This window comes from Apteryx rowi, unplaced genomic scaffold (assembly GCF_003343035.1).
Source record: "Apteryx rowi isolate R43461 unplaced genomic scaffold, aptRow1 scaffold_124, whole genome shotgun sequence".
NCBI classification, from domain to species: Eukaryota; Metazoa; Chordata; class Aves; order Apterygiformes; family Apterygidae; genus Apteryx; species Apteryx rowi.
Genome location: NW_020447464.1, coordinates 2,100,772 through 2,121,912, shown reverse-complemented (window position 1 = coordinate 2,121,912; position 21,141 = coordinate 2,100,772). Strand labels below are relative to the sequence as shown.

The 21,141-nt window shown below is 39.5% G+C and overlaps 1 protein-coding gene across 2 annotated transcripts in view; it reads right to left on the bottom strand.

Moving 5' to 3' along the window:
• Positions 1 to 269: 269 nt before the first annotated feature.
• Positions 270 to 21,141, bottom strand: part of SLC1A2 (solute carrier family 1 member 2) — a 31,161-nt gene continuing 10,289 nt past the window's right edge. The window contains exons 5-10 of one of the 2 annotated variants that reach the window (XM_026055593.1): positions 20,018 to 20,144; positions 16,739 to 16,972; positions 12,872 to 13,066; positions 9,897 to 10,031; positions 3,937 to 4,168; positions 270 to 449 (exon numbers count right to left, since the gene is read on the bottom strand). In XM_026055593.1, coding sequence (XP_025911378.1) covers positions 375 to 449; positions 3,937 to 4,168; positions 9,897 to 10,031; positions 12,872 to 13,066; positions 16,739 to 16,972; positions 20,018 to 20,144 — 998 coding nt within the window. In that variant the 3' untranslated portion in view covers positions 270 to 374. Of the gene's footprint in view, positions 450 to 2,753; positions 4,169 to 9,896; positions 10,032 to 12,871; positions 13,067 to 16,738; positions 16,973 to 20,017; positions 20,145 to 21,141 lie in introns of those variants that run through there. The other variant, XM_026055592.1, reaches the window with a different exon arrangement.

The window sequence follows — 21,141 nt, the reverse complement described above, 5'->3', positions numbered from 1 at the left end:
ACTATGTCTTTGTGACCCTGAGTCCCTGCAGAGCGCCACACTGGCACTTGGATCTTTCCGTTTTGCAGCACCTACATTCGCTGTGTCTTGAATGAGAGGGGAGGCGGGTGAGAGCACATCTCGGCACACGGAGGAGTCTCCAGCTGCATCCACTCAGACAGCAACACAAGGGAGCCAGATGGTGAGGGATTGTTATTTGGCAAAGACACTACAATGACTTTGCGAGCTCTTTGCTAAGTTTCAGTTAACAAATTAAGTAAGCACAAACTGTAGATGTTAAATAAAAAAAAAAGAGAAATCTTCTTTAATCGTGATAACTTTTACCAGAGGAGAGCTTCAGGGCTTATTAAAGATGGAGCTGGGAATCTCTTCCCTTAGTTCTCACGTTTCCAAGGCTCTTCTTCAACAACACTGAAGTCTGCGGATTTGCCATTGGTTGCCAGCGTAACCTGCAAGTAATTATCACCAATAACTGATTTAAAGGCCAAGGCACTTTGATAAGCAAGGTCATGAGTTTTATATGGAAGATCATGATATTTACAGGAATTACATACACCATGTGTTAATATCTACGTAAAAGATATTTATTCAGAATTCACAACACTCCCAAATAGTGAAATTCTGTTCATTTTTAATATTGACTAGAAAACATTAGCAGTAGAAAAAAAGTTCCATATTTATTTTCTTAGCCTTTGCTGCAGTTCTGTTTTTAATAACTATTTCAGAATTCTATTCCTATCCTATCCCCTATAGATTTCTCTGGCTTATTTCAAAACCAGATTTTTTTTTTTAATATAGAAAATCTATTTTATCAGTAGAATTCCTTGGCAAAGCAAGATAGCTGATGCCAGGACATGAAAAATGTGCAAGGTCAGAATAATATTTTATATATATATATATATTTATATACACACACTCCAAAACTTACTTGCTTTACTTACAACAGCTTTAAAGAAATAGAGGTAAAGATATGTTGCAAAAACATTGTTCATTGTATCACTAGTTCTTATCATGTAGTGAAAGATTTTGGCTATTTTCAGGCCAAAATTCATAGTAATGCTCTGTTTGTCTCACACAGAGTATAGCAACAAAATGTCACTGTTCCACATAAAAATTTGTGCTGCAATTTTTAGTTTATAAGTATGGTAGAAGACCTCTAGTGATCTACCAACCTATGGTAAATACTGGCCAGCATATTGCATCCTAAAAGTCAGTATAAATAAAGCCATGCGTCAAAGGAAATATTTCTAGCCAAATGAGTTAAATTTTTTTTAAAAAGATAAGACGTTAATTTACCTTTACAAAAATGATCTAGATTTTTATAATAGCAAGGGCACCTTTCATTTAATTCTAAAAGAATGGCTCACTTTCCTAACTTACCTTATAAGTTAACATCCTTAGCTTCAAATGAAAACTTAGAGACAGAACTGAAATTCCCCATGCTGGATAAACTGGATGCATGGAAGCATCAGGACATGGAAAAATGACAAAATGCACTGATTTTTTAAATAAAGTCAAGCTTTTTCTTGGAGAATTAAAATGGGAAAACATGCAATTACAGGAATGAACAGCTTATTTGGAAATGAAAATCACATAAAGTCATGTGAAATGTGATAATAAAAAAATACAAAAATATCATGCAGTAACAACCACTCTACCCCAATATAAAGTGAGAGTACCTATTAAAAATATACATTGACCATGCAAAATTATAAACAACTAGCCCTATACATGGAATGTATTACACAAAGTAATAGAAAGGACACGCTAGTAGATTAGCTTTTCAAAATTTTGACCAGAGTTGCAGCGAGCTTTTCACCCCACCAGTGCACTTTACAAGATGAAGAGACATCTCTTCAGATTTCACATCTGGCTATTTTAAATGTCAAAATCCTACACTGTGGTGCTACTCTAACACTTAGGAGATGACGACCACTTCGACATGATCCAAGTGCTTTGCAAATATCAGCATACACTCATGGCTTATAAGGTAGATAGACAGTAATATTACATCCTTTTGGCAGCTTGCAGACAGACAAGTCACTTGCTCAAAATCAGGCTTGTGTTCAATCCAGGTAAATCCTGGCTCCTTCTGTAAGCTCAAATGTACAAAGTGGGACCCAAAGCAGAGCAAACCGAAAACAATGAAAAAGGTCAAACACTGCTAGCTCATACATTTTTGGTCCTAAATTTTAACTAAAGGGTATGCTTAGGATGACATAATACATCATTATTCCATGTTTCTGAGGTAAACTAATGACTTAGCTGATAGGAACAACTTGAGAAACTGAAGAAAAGGAAGTACAGTAAGTATAGTATCAAAGGGCTGCTTTCTAGCTCGGCTTGGATCTCTGTGCAAGTCTGAGAGACTAGAAGGAGAGAAAATTTTGAGCATTCAGTTCCATGAACCTGACTCAGACTCATATGGAGCTGAATTTGTCCTGAACCCACTAGAATTATAACATTCCATTTCACTGAAAAATAGGTTTCCAAAAGAAGTATAAAGTTAATCAAAAAGTACGNCAAAGGAGATATTTCTTTTCAGGGAATTTCTTTTTTCCTTACAATTTTTATCTATTTACTTTTCCTTTTTTTTAAAGAAATATAAACTAATGGCTTTTTAAAAGATTTTGTGTAAAAATGAATTCTGTTTCAATTTCCAAATGCTTGTTTCTTTCATTTTTCTCATGGAAAAAGAGTAAGTCAGAAGAGGAAGGGGAGGGCCATATCAGAACAAAATGCCTATTTTTATTTTAAAAAAGTCACTTTATCAAAAACTTGAAAGATTCAATGAAAAATTAGTAAGATGAAAGCCTTTCTTTCTCAAATTCGGCATTTTTTTCCCCTGGAAATTCAGGTCTGGCCTGACATTAGCTAGAACAAAGCATTAGAAAAAAAGATATTCTAAAGAACAGTTCCAGCCAGGTTGGGAATATGTGAAAGCAATAATATATAACTTATATTTCCAATATATGTGCTGATTTGCTAACGGAAGGAAAGTATGCATTTGGTTAGATACTACCTCATCTGCGGCAATTGAAAGGGCGAGAGAAGCTATGCTCTGTTTGGATAAATGGCTCAGGTCGGCACACTGGCAAATCCACTCTGTCAAAGGTAACATGTACAGGAGCAGATCAGAGAATTAATTTAAAAAAAAGACTCTGAAATGAAAGTTTCCAGCTGGTTGTTTCAGTCTCTCTTTCTCCTCCTTTTCAGTTAAAACTTTTCTCCTGATTTTAGACAGCCCTGTCCTAACTGTGGGTGCATAGCAAACTTTTAACCACCAACCACCCCAACTGTTTTCTCATTCAGCTGGTGGGGTTTCACAAGCTCACTTTGCTCTGATGAAGACATTATTATTACTATAAATAACTCAAGTTAGTTATAGCAAGGATTAGAGAGAAAAGACAAAGTTTGTGTCTTAACGATGCAGGAGTGACGATGGAAGCGAAGCATAAGCATGCTGTGTGAGCGCAGAAGCATTCAGATGGTAAAGTGCATTCAGCATGTGCATCTCTGAACAGCATATCATGGAAGGCAGTCAGCAAATGACAACACCAGTACGCGGTTTGCAGCTATCCTTCATCTGAGTTGTCAATTAAGTTCTCTGTTGCCAAAGAAAATTAGGTAAATGTCCACAGAAGGTGATGCCATATTCTCTGTGTCTTGGCATATTCCATAACACACTGCATCTTGCCTTTTGATATGTAAACAATGTACATGATTTTTCACATCAAATGACAACTTTTAAGAAGAGTGCAAAGAAACATCTTTTGAACTGCTCAAACTCATTCAAAATGTCTGGGGTTCATAGAGCTTGTTCTCACATTGCTATTTGTGGAACAATTTGTAAAACACATGCACGTTAAAAATAAAAATAAAACAAAACATACAGTGCTATATACATGTCTCAATATCCATAAATGTGAAAGGTACCTTGCACTCATCTATTATGACTGAATTGTGAGCTGCATAAACGCACTGGTTTGAGTTGTTTTCCCTATGATTTTTGATGTCGTCGTAGATTGACTGAGTCTTGGTCATTTCAATGTCTTCGTGCCTTTTATGATGAGAGTCGATGCTGTCGAGCTCGGCCTTGGAAAGGTGGTAGACAATGCCAGCACCGAAAGAATCCCCCACTACATTGACTGAAGTTCTCATCCGGTCCCTACAAAAGAAGCAAAGGCAGAGGTTGAATGCCATGAGAGGAAGAAAAAGTAGCACCTGAAAGGATGATTTAGTGTTACAACTACTGCATTTATTTCAGAAAGGTTAAGGCATCTCTATAACAGAAAGGATCATAGCTTTCAAGTGAAATTGAAACAGTTTGGTTTCCCAGGGGACTTGCCCAGACAGGAAGGATGTGCAAACTCCCATGTCACAGCTGCTCATACTCATTGGTCTTGGCAAAGAACTTGCCCTAGAAACACAGCCAAACTACAGAGCTGTGCTTCACTGAGACCTCCCTGGTGCCTGCTTCTGGAGCTGGAGGTTTCATCCCAAGGTGCCAGGCCCACCTCATCTGCCCTGGGTTAATCTGAATTCATGGAGGCACTGAACTTACTTAATGCAGCCAGGGAAAATGGTTTTGGATCTGTTGAGGTGTTCTCATTCCTGAGACGGACTAACAGAGGGCCTCTCCCGTTAGTCTAAGTGAGAAAACTATGAGAAAAAAAATGCCCAAAGTGTCTCCATAAGGCTCAGGCCTTCAAAGTTCCTACTAGATTCCCCTCTGTTGGCACTATCTTTACGGATGGTCATCTGTTAGCGTGGCAGCATGCCCACTCACTTACATTATGCCAGAACTCAGCATATGAGCCTGCCAAATATAGGTCATGGCCTACAAAATGATGAGCCCATGACAACAGTTCAGTAACAAGAGCCCCCAGTTGCAAGAAGGTGCCAGCTGAGGTCCACATGCTTCCCTACAAACAAACATGCTTGTTGGCACTTCCTGGACGTGATGCCATCGGACAGACACGCTGCCTTTCACTTGCCTTGCTTTTACAGTGTGACTCAATCTGTCAGCACTCAGCTCATAGCTGTGGATTGTCCCTCATCCTGCCCCAAAACCTAGCAAAAGGGGAGATGGTCGTAGAGACAACTGCGGGACTGTGAGTTCACACCGTCTTTCCTATGGCAGATAAGCTGTATTAAATACTATGAAATCATTTGCACCTGCCAAATAGGTGTGAAGAGCTAACAGTCTCATTTGCCTCTACATATATGAGCTGAACATAAGTCTCCTGAAAAACTTCTGACTGCTAGTTGCAATTTAAAGCTACTGAGGCAACCTTGAGTTTAGCTTTGTCAAAGAGGTCAGAGAAGCGATTACAGTGATTAACTCTCTGAGGTACATCCACCTCACTTTAACTCTCTGAGGGACACCTGAGGAACATCCACAAAGATTCATTAACACCTAATGGGCAGGCCAAACAATGTGGACTTTTGCTGACTGACAGAAAAGCCAGTGTGTAGGACCTCTCTTTCCCACGATGGTGATTAATTTGAAAACACTTTTTCTAGTATTGCTGGTATTAGATTTATGTGATATCTCTGTTTCCTGTACAACACTGAGCAAAAAACAAAACAAAACAAAACAAAACAACCCCCCCCCTCAAATGACAGACATTGATTATTCATGCCTATTTATGGCCATACAAACTTTTGAGCTCTTTTTAACATCTTTGCTCTAAACATCTGTAAATCTGCCTTTTCCAGCTGTGGAACTGTATTCCCTTTCAAGTTTCCGCTTTCCCTCCCTTCATTATCTTGCCTACATGTTTGGAGTTTGTAGTGCAATTTCTTTTCTGAATCAGCCCATTTCTACCATCAAAAGAACACCCAGAAGGAAAAAAAAGCCTCCAATAATCCCGCCAAAACCCAAACAAACCAGCAACCCATAGGCAAAAAAGGATCTTCCAGTTCTGCTTCACTTGAATGAAATGTTTTACATAGTTATCATCCTATGCCTACAAAGATTGTTTTAAACATGGCTAGAGCAGCACAATAGGAAAATACAACTTGCTGAGGTTAATTCTTAATGAAGACTATCAAACATACTGAACCCTGCACTATAGCTCCATAAGAACATTAAAGAACACCTGCTTAATTTTTATTTGCATAAGTAGAATTAAATTTTGAAAGGATTCATTGATGCCAGACTAGGGAGGGACAGTATATGGTGCCAAAAAAGGAGGCAGAGAGAAGAATACATAAATAAAATTCAGGCATGCTTCATATTTTGAAAGGGTCATTTGAGGAGATGCTTCAGCCCATATTCATGTACTAGTAGCCAAGAGATTCAGCGATACAAACTGCACAGTGGTGCATGGCACACTATACTGAGTGAACTGAAGTGAACAAGGAATTTCCTTAACAAAAAGGCCAAAATCTTGTCTGGGAGGAATAAAGGGAAGGAAAGTCAAAGTTCTGTCTCAAAAGCCAATTCAACATTTGGTGAGAATGTGCTTTGGAATCACTGGGAGGTAAATCCTTTAAATCCTGTTAAGATTATGCATTATTTCCTCAAACTGACATAAATCAGAAGACCTGGAAGCTTAACAATGTTGAGGAGAGGAAAAGAAAAGAGAGGAACTGAATCAGGCCCTTAGAGTCTTATTATCATCAGTATTATTATTATAACAGTACCTATAGTATGCTAGTATGCAAAAAAAGCATTCTTGCTTCCTGGGAACTTCAAAACCTGGGAAATAAGCTTACTAGATTTTAGAAAGGAGATTAAAATCTTAATATCCCATGCTAAGTCAAAAGGCAAGGGACATGTTTAACTCGCCTTACCTCATTGCCATTCTAGGAAAGATCTCCTGTTTCCTATAGTTTAATTCAAGTTATATGTAGCCCTGTCTGTAATATTCAGATGTTGCCTAGGTCTGAATGTTCTGAATTTCAATCTAAGCCAAGGAAAAGGAGTCAGAAGTCAAGCACTCTTTTTCTAACTGAGTTTCTGAATGAAGGTAGGTGCTCTAAATATTGGATCAGCTGCCCAAGCGCATTTTCTCTAATTCTTCTTTCCTTGCTGCAAAATACCACTGCACTTGAGGCTGTGCTATGATATTTGCTAAGCTTGTCAGCCTCACATTTGGAAAGCAGCCAGCTCCTGGCTAGTGCAAAAGAAGCTGGATTCACTCCAGCTGTTGGCATATAATTACTGTCCTATTAAATGTCACTGCTGTGTTGTGCTTAATTTTAAACTGAGAAACTGTGAAAGTTGTGAAAGCTTGGGAAACTTGCCTGGTGAAAGCTCAGTCTGTGTATGTGCATGGGGGTGGGGGAAAGGTCTAGCCACCTAATCTCTAGATTTTGGAGCGGCTTAAGAAGATATTGATATAGAAACCTTTTGGCTCCAGTTTGAAGGAGAGAGTGTCAAGCTCACGGCCAATAAAAACTCAGCTTTGTGTTAAACCACGTTCAAACCATGCAAAGCTGGTTTTAGTCAGAATGCAGTTCCAAATGATGATGGTATTGTAAAACCAGTTGAGGTTCCGATACTTTCTTTCATTGAGAATACTGAAAAAAGCACGGAATAGGTCATTTTTGTAAAGCTTTCATTATCTGGGATTGAAATGCCATAAAAAGAGATATTCCAGAATAATTCTACACTGCTGGTTGCACTTACACACTTGTTCCAGAAAAGTGGCTGGAATTGGCCTTAAATAGTTTGCTAACGTTCTCTTCTACGTTCTATTAGAAATACTGCTGTAATTTTGTTTGATGATCTAAAGCAATGAAAAAAACCACCAAAGTTTGTAAGTAGAGAAAATACCTTTTTATGACCTTTTGTTTCAAACCCAAAAGCTTGCTCAAAAGTTGGTTTGTGTGCCCTTTTCTAACATCAGCAACGCCAGCCACAACCTTTTGCATATCTCCTTAGACCATCACGGCTACCACAACACAACCGCAAGAAGGTAGAAAATAAAGCCATTAGCTATTGGCATAGGTTAATTAGCATGCCACCTCCATCTACAAACTTTGTCTTACTTACCAGCACTACTGGCATGACACAGAACTTGCCATCTCCTTTTTTATCATTTTCTTTCGTCTTATCCCTCTCTCTTTCAATTTTAAATCACTCTGGAATTGCACTGCTGATTGTCAGGCCAAAAGGATCCAAAGCCAACCAAGTGTGCTGAAAGGTTCTTTTGCCTGGCATTGATTTGGGAAAGATACCTTGAAATATTTCTTTCAGAAGTACTATCTCTGAATCTATCCTTTCTGTACTTACATTCATTGCTGCTACAGCTCCACAGTACAGACATTTCTATTTCTCTAAGCCTGGTTGGATGACCCAGAGGTAAAAATGCTCAAGCCGAGACTGAAATACAGCATCTACTAGTGGATTGGGACTGCTGGTAAATTTACAGCTCTGAGGTTTGCTAGTGTGGGCAGAGCTTCTCAGTCCACAGGAATATTTTTAAATGACATTTCCCTAAAAAAACAAACAAACCACAGCCTCCGTTTGCACATCCTCCTACCAGCTGCAGAAACCTACCTATTTGCCTTCACTTCGAGAGCCAGTAAAAACATATATTTAAAATGAGCGTGCACCTCCCTTCTTCTCTCCTCCTCCCAGCTGCAGATTCCTACACTGCTTTCCTGTTTTGAACCATGATTTCATAAATATAATAAACCCAGAGAATGTCATATTTTTCCCTATGCTGTACTCTGACTGCTGAACTCTGCGTTATTTCACCATTCTGAGTCATGATATGATATTCAGTTATATATAAAATATGTAAGTCATCTTTTCCTCTGCTTCCCCAAGCTGTAAATTTCTCTTTCATTTTTTCCTGAAGCAGAAATCAGAGCTGGGAGCTATTCTTCAAGACTCTTAGTGACATGACAGGTCATAACAGATACAGTATAGCAGTAGGCCCAAAGAACATGTCAGAGGATTGACCAAGATCTTGAATTCTTCTCAATAAGCCAAAAGATAAGTGACAGAAAATCATTTCCTATTTTATCTTGACATTCTTATCACTGCTATTCCTTCTTGCATAATTTTAGTAGTATATCTGGGACTGAAAGCTGCCACCAGCAGGCAGCTGAGGCCACTAGCGGCAGGAGGAAATGCACAAACAGTCCAGAGTGGCCCAGCTGCCCTCACATCTCCCCTGCCAGGTGTCACAGCCAGCACAACAAAAGCACACTACGTAAAAGAATATTAGGGCAAAAGATGACGGTTGGCCAGAATACACTGTGCCACAGCAGGAAAGGACAATATAAAAGCCTGTGGAGGCCAGTGCAACTTAGAGGAGTAAGGAGGCCCCATCAGCTCCTGTGAAGGTGACAGAAAGATGTCAACACTGCCAAACGGCAACATAAGAAAGGATCTGACTTGGCATATACAATATTTTGTCTATATTCACAGCTTCTGCATCCAGGTGTTGAGGAACAAAGGCCTTGGAAAACTATCTATGAGTTTGCTGTTTCTTGTTTGTGGACACTTGCAGTGGCACTGAAGGACTTTGATCTCAAGTCCTTGAAAATGAAAGTGGGTCCTTCAGGTTTTGTCGATCTGTCACGAAAATCTGGCTAGGGAATAGCCTTCTATCTTGCAGTTTGTTTTCTCATTTTTCTTTCGTTTATATCCTGCTCTGGGACAGTCCTCCTACAGTTTGTTTCTTAAAAGCATTTTACTTCCTTATGTACAAAAAGAAACAGATTTTCCTCACTACAAGTGTAAAACATTTTATACTACAAATGCCCAAACCCCACTGTAACTGGCTGACAGCATTTTGACCCACATATTCAACATCCGTCCTTAATTTTAGACCAGAACAATAAGAAACAGAAATACGAAAGTAGAAACGAGACAAACTGCTGTTTAGCTAAGTCTGTGATGGGGAGGCATCACAGAGCAGAGCACAACTTACAAAAGCCAGTCAACAGCAACAAGCAAACTGATGTCCTGGGTGGGGAGACCCACTGCAGTCAGGATCAGGAGCATAGTGACAAGTCCCGCGCTGGGTATACTGGCAGCTCCAACACTTGCAAGGGTGGCGGTCAAACTGCAAAAACCGAAACCAAATGGGAGTAGCAGGAAGGGGAACATAATTTCATTGCATATTCATGTGATCATTTGGAAGGTCTTACTTCTAATGAGTTCTTCCCCCAAAAAACAAGGATTATATGATAAACCATGGCAAGTTCAGGCCAAGACCTTCATGCTTGTGTTCCCCCAAAGATATTTATTTAAGGGTGGCCAGATCTACAGGGTTTGTTCTGAGAGGTGTGAGACTAAGATTGGTTATAGCATTAAAATCTTTGGGCTAGTAGTGTTTTCTGAGCTCTACCAATACATTCAGGGTGTTGAATATAGAGTTTTCATCATCCAGACTTGCTGAAGTTTGGTGGCCATGGGTTGAATTTCCAGGATGGTCTATTTCTGTTTATTTATGGGACTTGAAGACTGAACTGGGAGTTAATGGTTTAGAGAAAATGGTTATTATCAAGGAGAGAAGGGTAAAAGGCTTGGTATCCAAAACTCATTGTTCAAACTGGCAGTGTACCAAGCCTAGATACAAATCACCCTAGATGCAAAACCAATATTCATCTGATTGTGTCACAAATCCAAACTTATCTTTGTTTTTGCCTCTCCTTTTTTTTGCTTAAGACCACTAGAGTGAACGTCTGTGCTCCAGATGCTGAAGTCTGTAAAAATACGCCACAGACCACAACAAACATTAGCATCACTGGGCAATCCTATGCAGAATGGAAAATAAATTTGTCCAAGAATAAGCCAAGGGAGGGGGTAAAAAAGCAAGGGAAGGGAGAGGGAGTGAACGGAGGGGGAGACAAAGCCTCTGCCTTTTTGAAGCAGAGCACAGAGTTGACTAATAAGGTTGCAATTCTGTGGGTGTAACCAACAAATCCAAAAGTGCTTCCAGCATGGAAGTAGGGGAAGGGGGAAATCCTCGGCTGTTAGCCACAGAACTAATCTGTGGGGATGTTAGCCTGATTTCGACCTGCCACATGGCAGGTTTGACCCAGACAATCCAGGCTGCCAAGTTGGCCAGGTGTCTGAGTTAGAGTGCAGCCCGGCCTCCTAAACCTCCAGCTACGTCCAGCAGGTACACGGGCAGGATGCTCGGCTCCACTGCCAGGCTCTGAGCGTTGTGCCAGTTCCTCGGGCACTTCCAGCCTGAACTGGTGAGGGATCATTTCCAAGGTCTGTGAGGAAATGATCCTGCCAGCCTTCCCACTGCAATGCTTACAGGGCTGGAGGGGAAAGAAGCTGTTCAGGTCCAAACAGAGCCTGGCTTGGCCACCATTTCCGAGATCACCCTCTCCTGAAGAAGACAGGAAATCAGTGTATCTACGTGACCAATAAGAAGTAACTAGGGCTAGTTAAAGACTAATCTTAACTAGACAAAAGTCTTTGTGAGTTCATATTTGGGTCATTTGAATATCCCCGGCGCCACAAGCTGGGTTTGGCAGACATGAAATAATATCCTTCCATTCATTTGTACTGCTACCTCAAGGGATAGCTGTCGTCATATTGTTGCAGCAAAAATGCCATATTGGATGAAGAGGAGAACCAATGGTTTTCCTACAGATAGCCTGAAGGTGCCCACTGCTTAGTAACTGCGAGTTATAAAGTTGCCTACACTGGCCTTAACATGGTGAGACCAGACAGCACTAATGAGTCAATCCCTCAGAGGGGGTGCAAGAGGAGTAACGCGGGTTCAAGCTTACCAAACCTCTTGACCAACTGCTGATCCCTGACTTGAATTTCCCTGATCTCAATTTAGTCTAAAATATGCCTTCTCTGAAATGACTGTTCTCATTTCTAGCAACAAAATTACACCACTCAGGTTCAGCATCTGTCTTCGTTAGAAGCAGCCTGAACCCTTTTTTTTTTTTTTTTTTTAACTATTTTAGGGGTTAGGGCAGGAGACAAAGAAATGGAAAATGTGCTGGTAAGAAAGCTGGGCAACAAACACAGAATTAGACATTGCTATGCAGGTGTTTCTTTAGTGTTAAAAGGGTTTAATAAAAGAGAGGTGGGTGGGTGAAAACTACAGGAAGAAGGCAAACTTGGCAGCTTTCACTTGTGGTTTACATTGTAACTATTCAAAATGTTAGGCCTGGTGTCTTCATCAAGTTTTCCATTGTAAATTAACTTTAGCTGCAGCAGTCATAACTCTGTCATTCTTTTTTATTAGTCACCATATCTAATGACTCTTAAAACTGGATTACAGTAAACAGTCTTGAATTACTTTTACCCATTTTGAATGTGCACTTTCCTCTGACTTTCCAGATATTCAGCTGAGCACTAATTATGGCTACTTGATATGAAAAAAGTAGAGCTAATATTTTCTAGGTTAGAGATAAAAAGTCTGAGAATACCTAGACCATGCTGCAGGTAACCTCACCCTGAGGATGCTTTACGTACAGTCCACTGTTTTTGCTGTTAACCGTAGTCACAGAAAAAGTACAAACAAACATGAAGACACAAATACAGTTGATGGGTACATTTCTTTTTTATTCCAATGAATATAAACAGGTATATTCTACAAAGTTAATGCCCCACATACCACTTTTAGCATCCCTCTATACTCAGGAAGTGAATTATTGCATTGGACAGAGAACACTGTTGACTTTCACCTTGTATTGTTAACTACAGACCTGTAAAAAACACTACCAGCATGCACTAAAGTTGTGAATACTAATAGAAAGTACAAGTCACTAGAGAACCAGGAACAACATATATGGCATTCTTTTGCATATCATTATTAAAAATCCATGAATTTTTCAGTGGATCCCACAGCCGCTGAGAAGACATCCAACCCAAAGCCTCATATTTTACAGTCTTCAAAAACAAAGCCCAAAAATACTTTGAACTTACCTCACAGTAACTATCTGTCCTCCATCCAGCTCAATGCCATTCATTTGTGCAATGAAGATGGCAGCCACAGCTTCATAAAGGGCCGTTCCATCCATGTTAATAGTTGCTCCAACAGGAAGAACAAACCTTGTTACGCGCTTATCAATGCCTAGATTTTCTTCGAGACATCGGAACGTAACAGGTAATGTTCCAGCACTGAAGGAGAGAAAGCAAATAAGTACAAGAGACATAATTAGAATATAATATACATACATGAGGGAGAAAAGTCAGAAATTCCGCTATCATTGTTTACATTTTCTATTTCCACTTTCTGCTGTGATTCAAGCCTTTTTGGTCAATTTTTCAATTAAGACTACATTTAGCTGGAGGACGAACTGTGGCCAAGAAAAGAATATGACTTAGAATTAAGGGATAAGAGCTCAAAGGATTATAAATGAAGCTTTCAAACTCATATATGAATTATTTCTTGCAATTTTTTCAAAGCAAATATTCCAGATGTTTTCTGATTTGTTAGAACTTCAAGGAAAGGGGCATATCCTAAATTTTGATTGTGATTTGCTCTGAAGAGAGAAATCAGTGCTGCTCTATGGAATGAATAAGCCAGGGGAAAGATATATAACACATGCAATTCTCAGAGCTTGGAGGACAGAAAAGGATATGAAACATGGTTGCAGGATAGGAAAGGATGTGAAACATGGATGGAGGAAGGACTCCTTGCCCACAGTGCCTTGCATTTGTGGGAACAGTTCAGGTGATTGCATTCACTTGTTCAAAACAAAACACCTTCATCTAAAAATACAATTGATAACAGACCATACTCTTCTCCCCTGTGGATGCAAGTATCTTCTACTTCTCCGTTCCCTGGTAGGTCTGCCTGCCTCAGGCAAAGGACTTGCCGCTACAGAAACAAAACCCACACAGAAGCATGTTTTGGTTCCTTAATTTTTTGTGGTATCTCTGAGGTCAGGTCCACCACTAAATGAAGTTTATTGCTGCCTGAGAAGTTGCTCTGAAAAGAGAAAGCTGACCTGGGGAAATTCCTTTAAATCAGTGTTTCAGTACTGAATCAGCTCTAGCTTATTCGCTTTTCTCCAACTGAGCTGGCGGATATTCTCAATGACCTTGACTATTGCACCACTGCTAATGCTGGTGTCATTGCCCCCTACAAAAATACTGATTTGCTTATAATGAAAAGAGTAAAGGACTAAACTCACCAAATGTTCTCAAATAAATACTTACAGCATATTGTTTCTAGTGCCTTGCAACTTCAGAGTCTTTCCAGCTCATTCATTCATTCATTACCACAGAGACACCACTGGGTAAAAAAAAATGTAATCCTTCCATCTTACAGATAATCAAAGCAAGGAAAAGGGAGATTAAGGAATGATTGAAGTACCTAACCATTAGAATATAGTACCATATTAAATGTCCTAGGTTATCTCAGACAACCACATGAGGCTGACATTTATCACACATGATCTATGGGTAATCCAAACCCTTCCGGACTAGTTGACACCTGAGTCACTTCCTAAATGACTCCTCCGATCCCACATCTACGGAAACTTGACTTGGAAACCAGGAGCTCCTAGATCTGCACCTTGTGCTCGAATGTCCAGGCCATTCTTTTGTTCACTGAGGTGTTTTTTTTAATAGATCTCAATAAATCAGATGCATAGTACCAATCATTTGTGTTCTGGCACCTTTACAAATATATTTGCAATTACAATTTGTTTTGTTATGTTTTTAATCAAAGGTAATCAAATTTATATTATTCTGTGTTTTTAGTCAAAACAGAGACAATTCCCACCTTGTAAAAACAATGTAGTATTCTCTCATAAGTTACTCTAGTGGTTATATTTATAGCAGGTAGCTGGAAAGATTTGGTGAGTCATTAACCAATAATTACTAGTTAGTTTTTAAGTCAATGTCTGGATCACCTTGCCTTCTATGGTAAAGATATTCCTATATCTTATTAGAAGAACAACAAAATAGAAAATGCAGTTCACTGACGCACATTGAAACCCAGTCAGATAAGGTTCTTTTTCTTTTGAACAGATAAATCCCACCTAATATTTGTTTTCACAAATCAGGTCATCAGCACAAGGTGCGTATGAGCCAGGGTGTAAGAGCATTGCAATGGATCCTGCCTGGCTCAGGAGGCAAGGGCTAGTCAAACATTTTCCGCCTTCAGTTGTGTCCCTGTGAGTAAGGACAGGTGGGCAGACGAGGTTTCTTTGTTAAAAGGGTGCAGTAAATAGATGCCTTACTCAGTTTGACCAAGCAAAGAGCCTTAAGAGGAAGCATTTGCACTGCCCAGAGGCTCCAGATTAGATTGTATGATGGTGACTATTGCAACTTGTTTATGGAGCTACAGACTAGTCCAGTTCTGTCCATCTGGTTACTCAGATCCGAAGAGCAGTCAGGTGGTAAAGGCAGAACCCATGCAAAGCTGTAAGCTGGAACCACTTAGGAATTCCCTACCTCTTTCAACTTTGATCCTCCATCAGAAAAATGTGACTTTGTGCTAAAAAAAAAAACCGGCAAATGTTGTATATGGACACTGGAAATTTTTAATTTAAAACCTAGGTGGAAACGTGAACATTTCAGTGCAGAAAAGCCTTAAGGAAATTGTGTTTTATTCAAGCTCCTGGCCAAGCTCTATCTTCCATAGTCCCCCATTATTTATCCTCTTGTTCATCAGGGGAGAAGTTGTCCAGCAGACTGGTTTTGCCCAAGAGAGGGGCATGTAAAATTTGGTTCTCTTCAGGCACTCCTGAAATCAAGAATGCTCAGTTTTCTGATGGTCAGTTTTGAATTAGGCTTTTTTGTTTTTCCTTTTTAATTAAAAAAAGGAAGACTAAATTTTCTTCAGAAATAAAGCATTTCTTGGAGAAAAACACTTATTATAAAGTACAGATTTCCACAGAAAAATAGTTTCAACCCAAATCTTCTGACTGCCCCCTGGTGAAGCATCACAACTTATTACTGAGACCTGAGTCATTCAGTCTCCTATACACTTTGCTAAGTCTGTTTTGTGCATCAGCTCCATGTCTAAAATGCTCTGCTCTATACTGAAGTCCCCTTAGTCTGCCAAATTGAATGAAAGAAGAAAAGCAAGGCTTTTTAGTAACTCTTTGCTGCTGTTTGTGAAGCAGATTGTATCTAAGTCTAATTTGCAGAGAGCTCCCTGGATACCTTTTGTGTCCTTCACAGAAGAGTAGAGAAAGGGCTTGAGTATACTGAAATCCTCAGTGAGAGCAGTGGATACGGACAAATCCCGGAGCGCTCTAGCTCTCAGTTTACAACAGCCTCCACTGCCTATTACCATCATACTTAAAGGGAGGAAGTGACTGGCAGCCACAGGAGATTTTCTTACATCTCCTTCATTTCTCTCTTGAAGCCTAGCACAATTCTTTCCTTCTGAAGCAGCAAGGTGAATACCTGTCAAGACTCTGATTAAAATTCTTATTCCTTATAGTTTGCTGTATTAATAATGACTTTAAAGTACTCAAACCACTTTCTTGCTAGCATGCTTTCAAAAGGTGAGCAAATAGAATTATCACTGTTTCCTAGCTGAGGAGACAGGCCCGGAGGTAACATGGTTTGCACAAGTCACTGGGCCAATACCAGAGAGGAAAACAGGAACTGGGTCTCCCAGTTCCCTTCAGTTGGCTGTATGACCTCTCTTAAAAAATCACCAGGGCGTATGGTAATTTTTTTTTCCCGGCAAAACTAGGTAACAAAAAGCTTTTATTCAACGGCGTAAAATGATTTTGTAGTGAAGGTCCAAACAGCAGATGTATTATCTCTAAACAGCAGCTAATGATCTGCTAAAAAATAAATAAAGCTGTTATTTCTCAAGTGTACCTGGAAGCTGTGCCTAGGGCTGTGATCCATGCCTGGAAAATCCCAGCGAGGAATGAAAAGGGGCTTTTCCTCGTTATCACAAAGTAGAGCAGAGGCAAGAAGATCCCTCCATGTATGATGAGGCCCACGATCACAGTTACCATGTACATGCCAAGTTGCCTGGCAACTACTTCTAAGTCCTTGATTGCAATGATTTTTCCACAGATGAGGCAAGCGATGCCCAAAGGGGAATACCTAGAGAAAGAGAACAAGCAGAGGCAGAACTGGTCCGTAGAGCATGCAGTCACAAACTTTGCACTTAATACAATACAGACTAGTGGAAGAGGTAGGGCGCTCTCAGGATCAGCGCTGAGATGCAGATCAGGAAGTGATCATGGAAATTCAATGGAAATTCAATGGATAGCTTTCACACCTCTTTTAAAAATAAAGGCCATCTCCAGCGAATTCCACATTTACTTCATTTTATTCCATCTCACCAAATGGAATATGCATTTCCTGAATGGTCTTTAATTCTGGAATAACATCCTACAAGAATATAATAATGTTATACATGCAACTGCTTAGGATCGTTATAAAGAATAGTGTAGTATTTGTTCTTAATATGCAACTCTTACAACTCAAACAGCTCATCTGGTTTCAGGGAGTTGTATTATTTGCTTCAGGTAAATTATTTGTTGAATTAAATTGCCTTTCTTTTATCTTGAATGATGCAAATGTCTCTATTATGTTCTTCCAATAATTTGGACAAATGCTTTTTAGTCTATGGACTCCTCATTTCTGTACTTCAGTTATGTGCTTTTGTTATTTATGATAGGTTATTGGTTACCTCAGTCATGTGCTCCCCTGATGGCATAACTGGAACTTTTAACAGGAAGATAACTGTGCCACCCCATAAACAGATTTGAAATGAATGGATATTTTTAATAATCAGCAATAGTGAAAATGCCTGAATGTGCATGGATAGAAGATAATGTTTATTCCTCCACTGGTAAAGGTTAGTATATCATATCATTTTCAGTGGCATTCACTTTCTCTATATCTGTTTTATAAGACTTCAGCTGAGAGAAAGTACTGTGTGTAATGCACACAGAAGAATAGTAAGCAATAAAACGTTGCTCTGAGAAAGCATGGTTATTTAAGTTTTCAAAAATGATTAGTGATTTGGGTGCTTAATTAAAGACAATACAAAGGAAACTGAGTTCTAGAATGAAAAAGTGCTTCATGCTTTCTGGAAGACAGTCCTCATGGTCTCTCAAGCAGCGTGCCCAAAAACTGGGAAGCCCTCAGTCATCAGTCACTTAAAATGCAAGGCCAAATATTTTACCAGTTATCATAGAGTCTGTTTTTCAATAAGCATGACCAAGCATATTCCTTATAAAGAATTATATGACATCACAGTCAGATGTCAGATTTGTTTTATGTTCCTGTAGCTATGCTGTGCTCCTGAGAGTCTTCTAAACTATTGGAGCTGCCACAGGAGTTACAGCCTTCTCTGCAGAGAAATCGTAAACCAAACAGAATGTAATTCTGCATAGAGAAGAAATGCATTTGTCTTTATAAACACACACACACAAAATACTGCTCTGGCCACAACAATTCTTTAACTGTTCTAGACAGTGATGAATAAGTTGAACTCCCAGCATCACTTAATCTCCTTTCTCAAGGAAAGAGAAACAAAAAGCACATAAGTGAATATAAACATTTGCAGTGGATATGTTGAAACTGGAATGGTTTCCTGTCATTGCAACACTGACTACTAGAGAAACCTTGTAACTTCAGTCACATATTATGTCTTGGGTGAAATAAGAGTAAATTCTAGCTCTTGGAGTGTTTTGAGAGCATAGTCACTGTCTCTCTCTCTATCTATAGTCAAGAGCAGCAGATTACAATGGTGAAAACAACAGGGCTTTATGAATAAAAACAATTATGTTTTTATGTGGCAAGATCCCCTACTGAAAAGCAGAAGCATAATAGGAATGCACGGTCATTCTTTAACTTTTGTTCTATACATTTCCACATAGCTGTTGTTATCTGCATCACTCTTGCTTAACACATCTTCCTTTGAAATGCTGAGGGCTCGTGCTTCAGGCACCTTGCTCCTGTTTCTATTAAACTGTCCATCTAGAACCTCAGAGGGGAGGCAGTGTAGCCCTGTGACTCAGGAAATTGCATTTCCAGGGACATCTGGCAATCGTGGGAGCAATGGGCCATAATAGATGTGTTGCATTGGAGTGGCTATTTCTGCTCTTGGAATTCATTGCTAACAGTAGTCAGTTCATTAAAGACCTGGGACTAATCCTAATTCAAACACATGCAATGCAGACACACCAGTCTGAGACACTAAGTGTTGGCAGAAACAATGGAATACTATCAGTTTTCTTAGTTTGTGCTAGCAAAAAAAATGGCATTGCCTTTAGCTGATTGAATGAGTTGACTAGTGTAGGACCTAGGAGATACCCAAATTAGCAGCACTATGCCAAATATAGCAATGTATTTTTATGTTCTGAAAAACTGGTTTTATATGATATAGCCACGTTTGACACTGCATGCAAACAGCTCTCAGGAAGCACTCGTAAGAATCCTCTCAAAGAAAGAGCGCATCGCCTTCCAGAAGTGCAAACAAGGGCTCAGTCCTGACTGCGTGAAGTCACTCTGGTGAAGGCAAGCCAAGCCCTGGTGTTGTGAATGGGCACACTTCAAAAGCCGGTGTCTAAGCTCCAGTGCCCTGACTGTGATGAACTTCTAGGATACAGATTCTGCAGAAACTAAGTGGGGGGAAGGGTATACATCACTGACGACCACTGAAATTTTATTTAGTGGTAAGCCAATTTTGCTACAGAAGACAGTTAACAAAGTCTGCCTCCAGGCTTCTTTATAACTATGCCTCCTGGCTAATACCCTGGGATTATGCTAACCTCCCAGGAAGATTTGGATGTTCTTATGTGGGGCTTGCTAGCCTGCTTAGGTGTCCTTCTAGGTAATGAACTTCCACAATAAATGTGGCACTTAAAGGTCCTTCCTAGTAGCTGCATGTCTTGGATTTTAGTAAACAGAAAATGGAACCTATCATCTTCAGAAATATTTCAAAATGGGTCCTAAATAATCCTCACCAAATAGAAACAGTGCAGTTCTGGTTCTAACACCCCTGTTAAGGCTTTAAAAACTGAGCTACTTCATTATATAGACTACTAATAAAGCGAATTCACTATACGCAATGTTAGAGTTTTGTGAGATTTTAAAAATCTGTTTGTGTTCTAGAAGTTAGGACTTCAAACTTACCACATGATCATAGTTACTAGCTTCATCACAATCTCATTCAGGATATTGAAGAAATCCACCATCATCTTGGCCTGCTCTCCCATCTTTCCCATAGCAATGCCAAAAGCAATAAAGAATCCTATCAAACCTATTTGGAAAAAAATCACAATACAAAGAAAAGCGAGTGAAACCATGTTTTTTAGTAAGTTCTTGCACCTAGTCAACCTCTTGATATTACCTGCTTTATCCAGTTTTCAAGATGACTATACTGTATTACTCATCTCTTGGGATTTTATAACGTGAACTCACCCTCAACTTTCATAAGCATATTCAGAAGAATATTCTTTATTCTTTATTATTTTACTACATTCCAATTTCACAGTCCAACTATGTTTTTTCTTTTCTCTGAATTGATCCAATCATCAGGAAAAATACCTGTATTATAATCTTCTCAGCACCACACAATTGATAGAAACCTCCTAGCCCCTGGCAAATGGGAAAGGCAACACAGCACCATACCATGACTGCTCCTTGTTGCTAAAACGGTCACTAGAGACCAGGACTGTTTTTGGAAAGCTTCAAGAAAACCTCTTGACAGATTCAATCTACTGACTAGTCAGCCCCAGAATACAGGGAAAGACAAAAGCAGCCCCAGAAAACACCATTCGCAGGCCAGGAATATCCCAGTTAGATAAAGAACATGGGAGTGGGAGGACAAGGTGGGTATTGTCCTTTAAGCTAAAGTAGGGAACTCACATTAAACAGATTAACCTCACTGAAACTGGTTATCAGGGGATATATAGTCATAGAATTCAATACAAGTAAGACCAGACTCCTAAATTTAAATTACTAAAGTATGAACCTCTTGAGTATTGAGACTACCAGTGCGATAGACCAACTGAGTGCACCCGCTAAGTATTACTTTGGAGCTGTGTTCCCAATGCTAAGCTTTACTATCCAGTAATTTTCAGTGTCCAGAGTGGGATTATTAACTGATACTGATAGATGGTCTGAAGCAGCTCTTTGAGGTTAAACTTTGAGATGCAATATGAGTTCAGTATTTAACAAATGTGTGAACTCAGCTTGGAAATTCCCCAAGAAAAACCCATCAGGATATAAAAGCAGCAAAAGAAGGGAATTTCAGC